General features: G+C 35.0%; 1 protein-coding gene across 1 annotated transcript; it reads left to right on the forward strand.

The window, feature by feature from the left end:
• Positions 1-612: 612 nt before the first annotated feature.
• LOC132068661 (aspartic proteinase 39-like) lies at positions 613-12,754 on the forward strand. Its single transcript, XM_059462324.1, has 11 exons — positions 613-1,009; positions 3,170-3,272; positions 3,362-3,388; positions 3,556-3,803; positions 5,813-6,037; positions 7,618-7,780; positions 7,899-7,972; positions 9,008-9,095; positions 9,680-9,755; positions 11,074-11,145; positions 12,372-12,754. The coding sequence occupies exons 1-11, from the start codon at positions 786-788 to the stop codon at positions 12,524-12,526; spliced, it is 1,455 nt and encodes a 484-aa protein (XP_059318307.1). The 5' UTR covers positions 613-785; the 3' UTR covers positions 12,527-12,754.
• Positions 12,755-14,064: the final 1,310 nt, after the last annotated feature.

Below are 14,064 nucleotides of genomic sequence, written 5' to 3' on the forward strand. Positions count from 1 at the left end.
TTTTAGGATATTAAACAAGATCTTAATAAACATCCGAGTAATTTATTTTATCGTTATAACAATATTCAATTAATTTGATTATAGAATTACAGTTGGTGAGGTAAGATATCACCCATGAAACTACAAAATGTAATCAATTGTAATAGTAACTTTTAAAAAATGAAGCTTGATAATAATATATTCAGAATTACTTTTGAAAAAATAATCCTTACCTGTACTTTCTCTGTCTATTGAATATTAGTACTACAGGAGTACAAAAAAAGCTAGGGAGATTGGAGGGAGAGATGAGTAAGAGACTGCCACATTAAAGTTTAATGGGGGCCACTTTTTTTGAACAGTTATTCAGAAATGCTGCAAATGCAGCGCGTGATATAAAAATTTAACTGAATGTATCCACCATTATTAACTTAATGGGAGATACTTTGAGAATTACATGGATATTGCTTGATTTTATAATATGAAATCCATGTTTTTTTTTAACATGAGTTGGAGGTAGACGGCGAAATCACCTCCAAACTCATGCTGCTAATGTGGTACAAATAAAAAGTAAAGTAAAGTAATTTTCCTTAAAAAAGAAAAGAAACATCATTATCTCATTAATTAATGCATTACCTTTTCCGTCCATTCCAAACTAATTGAAAAATCTGTAACAACAAGAATACAAATACAAACATGTGTATGACATGCACAGCGTCTCTTCCCTTTGAACTCCATTTCACAAACAACTAAGAAAAAAGAAAAAAAAAAATCTAAGTATTTCTAATTCAATTTTTTTTAAATTTTTTATGGGGAAATTCGATTTGTGTTACGTTTCATTGTTAGTATTCATACTTGTTGTTTATAGTGTAGTAAATGTGGGAAGTGAAGGTGTGATCAGAGTGAAGTACAAATTTTCCGGGTCGGAAAGGAATTTGCGTGCCCTAAAAGCTCATGATGAAATGCGTCATCTCCGAATTCTCGCCGGCATCGACCTCCCTATCGGCGGCTCGGGTCGACCCGATTCCGTCGGGTCGGTTTTCCCTTTTTACTCCCTTTAATTAATTTGTTTTTTCATAATTATAACCAAACAAAAAATAATCAATTTTGTTTGTTTATATGTGTGTGATTTTGCATGTGTGCACACAACACTTGCTGTGTTCTTTTATCTTTGGAAATGACGGACAGTGCCGCATTGTGGTGTTGTACATTTTGCTGGACTTGTTGTACTTCTCTTATTTTGCACTGTCGCTTTTGCTGAATTGTTTACTCCTTCCGTCCCAATTTATGTATGCCTTTTAAATTATTTTACGTTGTTAATTATTGTGATATATAGTACTTTTTTAAAGTAGTTTTCAAATATCTAAATTTATTTCGGAAAACTTAAAGCTTCTGCGACCGATTTAACGGTCAAAGTTAAAAGTTTGAATCTCGGAATTCTAATTGTGCCATGTAACTTGGGACAGAGGAGTACACATAAATTTTGTATTTTGTTTGTTTTTCGTATTTATAATTAATTTTGTTTGTTTAGCATATATATATATATATATATATATATATATATATACTCCATCCGTTTCAATTTATATGAACCCATTTGATTTTGGGGTACGACATTTAAGAAAGAGGAAAAGCTTTTGAAACTTGTGGTTCAAAATAAGCTTGAAAATTTGTGTGTACCGTAAATCATTAATAAAGTGAATTTGTTTCCAAATTAGGAAAGAGGTCATTCATTTTGGCACGGACCGAAAAGGAAATAGGTTCAAACAAATTGAAACAGAGGGAGTATATAATAAAGAAGTTGAAGCACACGAGCATACACACACACTTGTCTGTGGTCTTTTGTCTTTGGAAATGAAGGACAGTGTTGCATTGTGAAATTGTACATTTTGTTGGACTTGTTGTACATCTTTTATTTTGCATTGTTGTTTTAGCTGATGTGTGGATTAAAGGAAGCGTTGAGTTAGGGGTGTCAAATGAGCGGGATGGGCTTAATTTGGGTGGGTTAAAATGGGCCAAGTGAATGACCCGCCCAAAAGTTACTTGGGCTAAAATGGGCTAAAAAGTGGGTCATAACCCCACCCGCCCAATTCTTCTAAATTTTTAATTTATTTGTTTGTTCTTTTATAAATTGTTGATTACCTAGTAAACCTTCTCCATTTATTATGACTATATATAACATATCAAAAAAAAACACTAAATTCTTTTTGAAATATTCTGACAAGGTTTCGCTCATGGGTCAATTTAGGATATATATTAGCCCAATTTTTGAAGGGATACTTACACAAATATACTCTTCGGCCATCTAGTTTACCAAACTTGGCCGAAGTATATACTACGTATACACTTCGGCTATATAGGTAGTGTATAAGTATGTATTATATGTATAGGTAAGTATAGTATATGTACATTTAGTATAAACTATACACTACCTATACACTGTGTACATATTTTGTAAACTAGATGGTCGAATGGTTTTTGGCTGTAATTTTCCCATTTTTAAATGGTTGAATTAGGCTGGTCAAAATGGGCTGAGCCTATAAATGGGCGAGTCATGTTTTCATGGGCTAATTTTACCACCATTACTTTCCATGTTGTTGGAGAAGAGCTGCTAAAACATGTACCAGAGCAGTTGAATGCTTTAGTGTCTGTAGCTCTTCTTAAGCGGCTTTCAAAAAAACTGTTTCCTTAGCAATTTCATTACATATATGTGTCTATGTGTGTGTAAATGTATATGTGTATGTTTATATATGTATTTGTGTATATTATATGTATACCGTAAACGTGCGTATGTAGGATTGCTTGTTCTGTTTGTGCACCATCCACGTTACAATAGTGGTTGTCAAAGTTTTCGTCGTATTAAAAGAGTTTGCATGAATTATGGATTAGCTATATTTTCAGTGTGAGCTATTAATTACGCCTATCATCTGCTGAATTAATAATTTCCAGAGATGCTTAGATCTCGGCTAAATTGGATAAGGTGCTGAATTCCATGGTTGAGTGATTCTTTTAAGCGCATAAGCTTTGTCAGTCAGTTGTTTTGATTATCTGAATGAACTGATGAAAATCTATCTCCACGCAACTTTCTGTGGCGTATAAACAATCAGTTTTACATATGTCGAATGATAGTTTGTTACCATATGGAGTCAGTTTGGGCTGCTATTGAAATCATTTCCTTGATTTGTTATTACAGGCTTTACTTTGCTAAGATTGGGATTGGAACACCTCCAAATAATTATACTGTTCAAGTGGATACAGGAAGTAACATAATGTGGGTTAACTCATTGCAAGTGGATACATATGTTAGGAAGTCAAAAATACCCCTCTACATAATGTGGGTTAACTGCATAAATGACCCAACTAAATAATAATGATCCTTATTCAAGAATGCCCCACAAGAGGCTATCATGGTGTACGTTTCTTTTAGATACATACTGACATATGTTATATGTATGCTTATATTTGTCTTTGTGTGTCTATATTTTATTTCTGCTCAGTCTATGAATTGCTCTCGAAAGTAAAACAATTTTCCTTGACGCTCTACTCTGTTACTTTTTATCCGAATGCTTTTCTTGGCAGCTGGAGCTAACACTCTACAATCCAAAGGATTCTCTCACTGGTAAACTCATTCTTTGTGGTCAATCATTTTGCAAAAACATCAACAGAGGTTCAGTACCAGGCTGCTTTGGTAATAGTCCTTGTAATTATAAACAAATTTATGGAGATGGAAGCTACAGCAGTGGCTACCTTGTGGAGGATGTTGTCCAATATGATCAGGTGTCAGGTGATCTCCAAACTAAATCAGCAAATGGGAGTGTTATTTTTGGGTAAGATGTATGTTATCTAACATAAGAGCGAAAGAACATATATCTTATGATCCTCAATCCAGAGCATGCCTTGTTAAGCATTTAATTGAACAAGGTGATCTTACATGATTATCATGCTCGATAAAATCCTTGAGAGTGCACTTGATCCGATATTACAACACTTGCAGATTGATGCCCTTACTGTTTGTTAAATTATCAAAATCCAATGATTACCATTTCATCTGGAGTTGGTTTTGCTTCCTCCTTTTGTCTTCTGATGAAGGAGAAGTTTCCAGGAGAATTTTCATTGTTTCAGAAATCTAAAACTATTAGTCCTGCTGTCCCAATTTATGTGAAGGTATTTGACTGGGCATGGAGTTTAACAATGAAATGAAGACTTTTGAAGCTTGTGCTCTAAATAAGTCATAGATATTTGTGTGGCTATAAAGCATCTCATTAAGGGCTAAGTTGCTCGGACTCGGGTGCGGGTGTCCAATACGGGTGTGGATCTAGAGGTCGGATCCTTCATGATTTAAATTTTAAGATTTGGGAATACGGATCCAGGTATGGATACGGGTGCGGGACGGGTGCGGGGATTCGGCTAAAATTACTTCAAATATCTAAAAATAGAGTTAACCTTAATTATGAGATATTATGTGGAAAACCTGAGGAGAAAATATTGATCAAGAGAAAAATCCTGGAAGGAGATAAAAGAAAAAGGAGTGACATAGAAATTTCTATGTACAAGGTATTCCATTTTCTTCAATTTCGCCTTGTCATTTATTTTGATTACTGAAATCATTGAATCTGTCCGGAATTTCTCCATCGGTTTTGGTCAAAGTACCCAAAATCGTTTGATCAGATTGGGACTGGTGGCAGCAATTGTTTTAGTTGTTAAAATAGTAGTTCCTTACAAAGTGTGGACAGTAACATTCTTACAGGGCTCTTTGATCTTTAAAGAGCATTCGGAAAACTTGTTTAGGTTTGTGCTCTTTTGAAGAGTTTAACTGGAAAAGAATTCAAGGATTCTACAAAATCAATGCATGCCTACTGATAATGTATTACATAGGGCTTTTAGCTTCCATGTGGTCTATAGCCAAGATATTTTCCAAGCTATGCCAATCTCAGATTTACAGAGGGAGTTGTGAACTTCAAGTAGTTAATTTAAGCTTCAGTTGTCTTTTTGGACTTCTTTTATCTCTATTGCTACGTCTTTTTATAAAATAAAGGGCTATGCTTCAAGAAGTTCATGCTATGGGTACTAGGCAGCTTTCTGAGGTTTGCTCAGCTATTGACTAAGTTTTATCACAATTGATATTCGGCTATTACATCTAGAGCTAGTACCTGACCTTTGCTGCAATGGAAATGATTACATTAATCAAACGTGTCAGTCACTTATTGTAAATATCCAGAAACAATTTCATACCCAGATCAAAGCCGTTAAGTTGCCTTTGCTTCAAAATGTTCCAAACTCACGCTTGCTATTCTTTGGTTTACTTAGCATGTATGAGTGGTCTGCAACCTTACACATACGTGAAATTCTTGAATATCATTCTTTGTTTCATAATTTTGGCCATCTACAGAATATCTTATTTTGAGAAGTGAAGTTTTCAGCACATACTCTGCAGTTTCTGCAACTGTATAGTTTCATTGCAGTTTTATGTCCATTATAGGAATATTGGCCAAAGTAGCTCAAGACTATCTTTCTTTTCTTGAGTTAACTAATACTGTGTAGCTAACAATCTAGTAGTAACTGGCAAGATGAGCCTGATGCACTTGTGAAATGGGTTGCACAACCAATACAATGCAAGAGATATATTTTGGCCTAGATCTAGCAATATTTTGTTGCCTGATGAATTCAAGATGCTTTTATTTTATCTGGAGTTTTAAACTTTTGAATATTCATTTGGTGCCAATAATTATGTGTTAGTTGACTTAAGATCTGCATTTTCTCATATTCCCTTTGTTGTTCTTTCTCTCTTCTTTCTTGGATAATAAGTTTATTGATGTTTTCCCTTGTATTCTCGCAGGTGTAGTGCTTCACAATCTGGGGACCTGAGTTCCTCTGATGAAGCTTTTGATGGGATTCTTGGATTTGGGAAATCAAACTCATCCATACTTTCCCAGCTGGCTTCATCTGGAAAAGTGAAGAATATGTTTGCACACTGCTTAGATGGTGTGAATGGTGGTGGTATTTTTGCCATTGGGAATGTTGTGCAACCAAAAGTGAACATGACTCCATTGGTGCCTAACCAGTATGAAAATTTTCCCACTAGATTGATTATAAATCTTTTGATTAGTTTTATTGCTCTCTTGTGTAGTTATCAGAGTCTTGCTCGCAGGATACGGTTATTGCAGTTGACTAGTTTAAATTGTTGACTCACCTCTCTTTTTTGAAAGATTGGAAGATAGCAAAAGCCATCATGGTTTCGCCTGTCAGAGTTCCTTATGCGCCTAACATCCATCCTCTGGATAGAAGAGTAACTAAAGTATGCAATGTGGAAAAAGCTCCTGGAGAGGAAAGAAGAAAATAGGAAATATTGATTACAAGTTGCATAAAACGCCGTGTGTTATTAAACTTTAAATTCAATTCCTCTTATTTTTTTGGGCACCATGTTCTTACTATGCTTATAGCTTCTTATATAACCTTTTGAAACCACAAAATCTTGCACCATAATCTCACGATAGTATTAGGGGATCATTTCTTGACTTTTCAGTTTCATTCCCTTTTCTGGAAAGTTATTTTGATTATGAATGATCTCATGGAATAGCCCAACCCTATCTTTCTATGTAGGCCACGATGAGACCCCTCCCTTTTTCATAGTGCATAACATCTTTTATCATTGTAGTTTTCTACTTTTCTTCAATCATTCTAGACATCTATTTTCTGTTGAGAAATAATGTAGTAACCTCATCAAAGACTGTTGACTGGAAGTAGCTTTTTCTGTATATCTATTTTATGGAGGAATATTTAGAAACCTGATCAAAGATTGTTTCCTAGAGCTGGATCATTTTCGAATACACTCCTATTTGTCTTCTAGATTCTGTTGCATGGACGTCCAATAGTCAGAATCCGTTATGTTGAGTTACAATTGTCACACATTAGTTGTATAAGGGTTTTGAAAGGGGTTAATTAGGGTCTTGATTACTTCACCATTGGCTTAAAGTTTTGATTATATGATTAGGCCCCATTTGTTTATATTAGTATTTAAACGTCCGAATCTGAATACACATCCGGATATTAAAATATTGCATCTAGATAATGGTAAGATTATGTATGTACTCTGTCAATCAGTTAGGATTATTTTCTCACATGGTATCAGAGCCTTTGTGAGTAATTTCTTGCTGCACATTTACCAGTGATGCTGGGAAGAGAATATCGTTGCCGTGCATTTTCCGGAGACTGAAAGCTGGCCCAGTATTGTCCGGTAGCTGTCAGCAAGTAGATCCACCGAAGTCTTCTATCATGAGTTGACAGCCATTACACACTCTTACAAAACATATTTTTTTTTTCCTGGAGGATGACAAGTTGATATCCTGTCTGGTATTTTTTGATCTTCTAGGATTTTTGGTTAGAAATCCTCTGGTTGGAATGTCTTGTGAAATCTCCTCAACATGTAATTCCATACTCTCACAAATATTAGTGAAATAGTTTAACTGTAACTTTGGATCTTCTTTTTGGCTTAATTTCCCAGAACATCTGTCATACAACTTCTGGTCCTAGTTTAAATTTTCCCTATTCAGGGTTTTGTTAGTACTTCAGTGTCACATCTTTTTCTCCTTTTGATTGATAAATTGCAATGATTTAAATGCTTTTAACTGTCTTTATTCTTAGGCCACATTACAGTGTCGATATGATGGCAGTTGAAGTTGGTTATCAGTTTCTAAATCTGTCTGTTGATGTATTGATGAATGGAGAGAACAATGGAGTAATAATTGATAGTGGAACAACATTGGCTTATCTTCCTGAGGTGATTTATGCTCCACTAGTGAAAAAGGTACTTTGGTACTATGGTTTGTTTAGTCTTTTTGGTGGCCACTTAATTGAATCACAATTAGATATGAACGTTTCTACCTAAAATCATTGAAATGTTTGTATTTCTTCACGTCTGTCAGATACTCTCCTGGCAACCTGATCTGAAATTGCGTAAAGTTCGTGATGAGTATACATGCTTTAAATACTCTGAAAGGTATGGTGCGTACTGAGCACTCTTCTCTTTCCGCAGTCTGTAAGTGAATGAAGTTATGTTATCTTTCTAACTTGTGGTTTCTTCTTTATTTCATCACATTACTCTATGAATTTCTCAATCAACATCCTTATGAAGGATACCTTAGCAGCTGTTGTCTGCTTGAAGCTTGTTTGTTCTGGAGCAGTGGCAATTCGATTCGGAAGTGCAGTCATGTTATCCTTTATACTCTTATTATATGTTGTCCGCAAGGAGGTGGTATTTTATCGCTAATTCTATCTAAAGATTAACTGACGATAAATGAATTGATTTAAATTCTTGTATCAAACTAGTTGAAATATGATGAGGTTGAGCAATTTGCGCTGATCCATGTGGCCATGCCTAGCATACTGTGCAAGATATTTAGGATGAGCGATGTAATATATGTTCAAAGAATCAAAATTCCTCAATTATGATGACTTGGATCCTGCAAAAGTACTAGCAACCAACTTACTAGACTAACTGTCAATTCTTGACTTGCAATAAAGTTTTTGTAACCTAGTCCAGCGTCGTCTATTGCTTCAAAGTATTTTTACAAAACCAAACTTTTTGACTGTTGTTTTCATTACGTAATTCTACTACTCATAAAACTTAGTTAACTGAATAGTTTGGCAACTCTGAGTAATAAAACAGCTATGGAAATTTACTTTCTGATATATTGGTCCACTTGAATATGATGACGCTTAACTTATGGTGATAGGTGTTTAACTAGTTGCCTTAAAAATTTGCTAGTAAACTTATCAAAGAAAAAAACAGAAAGAAAAAAGATTATTATAAATGGGGGACTTGTTTCCGCTGGAGGTACACATGGAGGAATGAACTTTGCAAGCGACCCAATTCCTTACGTCTTCCTTTTTTTTTTTTTTTTAATTTATTTATTTATGGGAAATACTTTTCTTGAAATGTTTTTCTTATGATTCTTGTATTTTACAGCTATTTTTTAGTCGTCCAGGTGAAAAGATGTCCAAATGCAATAACTTTTGCCTCCAACTGATGCAGTGTTGATGATGGATTTCCGCAAGTCATTTTTCATTTCAGAAATTCTCTATCTTTAAGAGTTAGACCCCGCGAGTATCTGTTCCCGTTTGTAAGTATCTCCTTTTACGAGTTAGTTATAACTCAATAAAAAAGTGTGTGCTTTTTAATTTAGCATTATGTTTTGAGCTTTTTTGGTCTTATGTAATTAGAATGGATTTGTCAAATTATCACTTAAGGTTAGTAGTGTAAGACCATCGACCATCCTAACAAACTGCTTGAACTTGGAGGATGGAATGTGAATTGCTTCAATTTGTTTAATTTTTGAAGAGTAGATGGGTTCTGCTTACTTCAGCTGCAAATTAGGTGGCAACTTCCTTTTGTCATTAGAACTATTTCAGTTACATGATGTGCCAGTTATCTGAGTGGATTTGCAGGATCAAAACCTTCTTTTCCCTTCTAAGGATTGTAAACAGAAGCAAATAATATCTCAGAACTTTATATTTATATGAACTCTGTCTCTGACTGAACTTGTCATAAGCTGTCAATTGACTTTCTCTGAGAAAATATTCTATCTCCATGATCATGTTTGTGAAAGTAATTGATGATCATTAAATGGAATAGTGAATTTTGTTAGTTAATTCTATTGCAGAAATCACATTTTCCGGTAGATCTGACTTCTGTATGCTCTTTCAGGAAGATTTATTTTGCATTGGATGGCAAAATAGTGGTAATCAATCAAGGGATAAATGGAACCTCACGCTTTTTGGAGGTGTGTTTATCTGTTTCTTATTTTTTTAATTGCAAATGTCAAGGCTACTATGCTGTGTTTGGATGAGTGTGTCTTGGATTTTGAATCCATACCTTTCAAAAGTAACGCATTTAGAGAAAATAGGGACCAGAAATCACATTTGGATAGGAAACTGATTCGTTAAGTGAATTTGAATTCTGCAGAAAAGTACTAATTTTAATGCAGGCACTAATTTGAGCTACATACAGGGACATTATATCAAAACATTCACAAATACTACAACTGCGAATTTGCTAGCTCCAGTATACATTTGACTTGACCTGGAAAAATTTCCAGAAAATAGTGTAGTGTCTTTCGATGGAGGTAGAAGCATTTGCATATTTATTTAAGGTCTGATACACGCATAGTTGCCATCACCAGATATTGCAACCAAAATGGAAACCTCCTGGACCCAATTGTTACAAAGTTTCCAACTGAGGTCATCATATTAGCTGCATCCTATCACCAGTAAAGACACGTAAGAGAGAAATAGACGTATCTGATTGGGATTTTGGGAAGAGAGAGATGCTGTTTTATTTCCCTTTCTTTCCTTTTTGGGAAGAGGGTTACTTCGTGAATTCATTCCGGATTGGTGGAGTTCAGTGGAGACTGCTCTTTTTTATTTTAGTTAAAATGAATCGGAACAACAAAGTGTTGAATCTCTGTGAACTGTGCACCCTTTGCTGTCTGTGGTCATTTCTTTTTCCATTCCTCTTGGCCTTTTATTATGAACTATCTTCTTAGCCCAATTGGTATTTCTGTAAAATTGCATCGTTAGGAGAACTGGCAAAGATTACGAAGGCAATATCACTTGTTTGTTTCATGGTTTATGAGACATTCATAATAGTTGAGTGGTGGAAATTTAATACACCAACATTTGAGAGCTGAGTTTCGTGTCTTGGAAGATATGTCAAATATTTATATCCTGAACTAATGTTATTTTGCGAAAGAGGGCACTGTATTCAAATTATCTTGACACAACACGACTTTATTTAAATAATTATCTTGTCAGTGTATGCTTTTCTATTTGAAAAATGTGCATTTAGCACTCTGGATAACAAGTGAGACTGCTCTGCAACCTCATTTTGTGATTTAAGCTCAAATTCTCTTTCCAGCTTTTCTGATACTGTTTGAATTGGTCAATCGCTGTGATAATACTGATTAAAAGTTCATCTGAATTCTTTCAATTATGTTGTATGTTTCCTTGGTATGCTCCATCTTAAGAAGCTTAAAGATGATTCTTTCACTATCTGATGTCTCATTTCTTTCTAAACCCTTGGATGAATTCTGATGCTGGCAGATTTGGTACTGTCAAATAAGCTTGTCCTGTATGATCTTGAAAACCAAACCATTGGCTGGACTGAATATAATTGTAAGTTTAGGTTATATCTGGTTAATACTTGCACTCCATTTTGGTACACTGCTATTGTATATTTTTATTCTTTAATTTGTGTTACCCTTTGTTTAAATTCTGCTGAATCTAGAGTGGCTCTACTGACCTAGATAAATACATCTATAATTTCCTTGCAAATTTTCATGTACTTGAAATGAAAGAAAAGAGACTTTGGGAATGAATTGCTTCATTGTTCCCTCATAGTCTTTACAAATGACTCTTGTTAAAGGAAAAGAAAGTAATTCCTTTTTCCTGTTTACACAATCATAGGGATTCATAACTTTCCCATATTTACGAAGAACAAGTTCTTGCCAATTACCAATTTCCCCAAAAAAATTCTTTCCTGCTTCTTTATACTCTCCCTTAAGGTGGATTGCGCATATTGTATGCTCCTAACTTGCCCAAAAATACTCGATTTTGGAGCATCAAAGTGACTTTGTAAGAATGTTTTCTGTCAATTCATTCAACATTTCCTTTTTTAGAGGACAATTTTTCACTTCTAAATTATGTATTAGATATACTTAATACCCTACCCCGTTCATCTGGAAATCTTGGTTCAAACTCTTCAGTCTCCGCTATTGGGTAAAGTAGTCATTTGAGTTGACAAAACATGTCACAATGCATCCCATGCCAATCTTTTGTTTGAAGCAATGTGCACTGCGCAACTTGATTATCATAGACCAAAGTTGATGGTAATCAGCCAACGACATTCTACTGTTGTTTTGCCCTGTGGCAAAGGAACTATCTCTCAAATTCCTTTATCTTGAAAAAATCAGACATTTCCTCAATCATAGCCTGACACCAACCTAGATGATTCATCACCTCTACCACAACCTTGGGTACTTTGATGGTGGATAAGTTGGCAAAAAGAGGAATGATATGAAGATGACGAAAGGTGATAACTTGAGAAATTACAAACATTCTCTTCTGAATTGGTCATTGAAATGTTTCTTATATGTGATATAACAATGCTTTGTTTGGATAATTGTTTTCTTGCATATGGCCTGGAAAGTGATTGCATCTTGAACTTCGATTTCATCATGAAAGCAGTTCTTTCACAGTAGAAACCATAAAAGAGTTGCAATTCCTTTCCCTGTGAACAACAAATGCTTTGGTCTGCTTTATGAGTCAAGAGATCTTTTATATGACCCGAAAGGTTTGGTTCACTGTTAACTCATCAAAATCTGTATTGTGGTTGATTTCAGGCTCATCAAGCATTCAATTAAAAGATGAAATAACTGGATCAGTTCGTTTAGTAGGTGCTCACTCTCTGTCAAGTGGTTCTCGTTTGACAGCGCACACGGCTCTAACATCCTTGTTGTTAGTAGCTCTGCTGCACAATTGTCTATTCAACTGGTAAAATCTGGTCAGTATTAGCTTCTGGTACCCTGGAGAAGTAGAATTCGTTGTGAAAAGAATAGTTCAATGTATTGATACAATGCAGCTTGTGTCTGTCAAGCTGTGTGTGAATATTTACATTCTGAATGGACTGGAAAGGAAAATATAGAACAGAGTAACAGATAATTCCATTTTGTATGTAGCTGGCTTGTGTTGCAAAATGCATAATATAAGTGGAGCTCTGGATATATTTACTCCGCTTGTTAAAACATCTAACAAGTTTCTTGACAAGCGAAACTGCCTTATAGCTGTTTTTGCTTCACAAGTATTAAAATGCTTAGAGAAAAGGTATTTACCCTTGAAATTTGCGAAATGGTTCAAACTTGACTTCCGTTAATAGTTGGGGTCAAATATACCCCTAGGCCCATGTGTTGGAAAGACTCTGCCGTTTGTGAATGTTGTACTAATCTGGTAATGACAGGTGTATATTTGACCCCAACTGTTAGCGGAGGGTAAATTTGGACCATTTCGCAAAGTTTAAGAGCTAATATATGCCTTTTCCCAAATGTTTATCTGGTATCTGCAAGTAGCAACTCATATCTACGATAAGCTTGTGTGAGTACCTCATTCTCAGTTTCTCACAGCGCACCCAGAGGTTTATAAAGAATAATTTTATTATTTTGCAAGAAAATAAAGACATTAAGGTTAAATCCTTAAAGAATATGATAAGGTGCAAATCACAAAAGAAAACAGACATTGAGGGTGCAAAACATAAACTCCTCAAAGTAGATAACACTCAAATAAACAGATTGCGGGGTGGTAATATTCAAATTTACCTTGATAGTAACTGTCCACTTGGTGGTTTCCATTGCTTAGGTACTTCTTGATATTTAGAACATGAGCAGCTTTATTATATTATTGTCTAGATAGGTGGTGGTGCGCTGGGTGATATTTGGTTGAAAAGGTATGAGGAAAAATAACAGCTCAATATCTTTGAGTGATCTAGTTTATAAATTAGCTTGCAAATGTATAAGCTTTGTATATTTGTATTTATATATATATATATATATATATATTATACATATATATATATATATTATACATATAATATACATATCAGTATATAATTTTATGTTATGTTATTTAAAGTAGGGGTATGAAAAGGGGAAATGGGGGAGGGGATTACAAGGCGAAAGTTCCGATAGCCGACCATCTGAGCTACTAAGATTCTTTATGTATAGATTTTGTATATTTGGGCTACTGTTGGTAGTTAAGTTTGACCAAAGGGACATAACCCAAAGAACTTTTTTTTTCTGCACAGATTGCCCTTCATTTGGGGTGGTGTTTAATTTTTGCCCTTCAAATTGGTGGTCTTTAAGTATTGCCCCTCGCCTAACACTCTGAGGTTGTGGGTTCGAAACCCCGGAGAAAAAAAAAAAAAAAAAAAAAAAAATTCGCTAGGCAGAATTTTCGCGAAGCGGGTGGCAATTTTACAAATCGCCATATTTGGTCTCGCCTGTTGGGCCTTAAGGCGGGAATTTGCGTAGGCGCGGCGAGAAT

This window comes from Lycium ferocissimum, chromosome 8 (assembly GCF_029784015.1).
Source record: "Lycium ferocissimum isolate CSIRO_LF1 chromosome 8, AGI_CSIRO_Lferr_CH_V1, whole genome shotgun sequence".
Taxonomy (NCBI): domain Eukaryota; kingdom Viridiplantae; phylum Streptophyta; class Magnoliopsida; order Solanales; family Solanaceae; genus Lycium; species Lycium ferocissimum.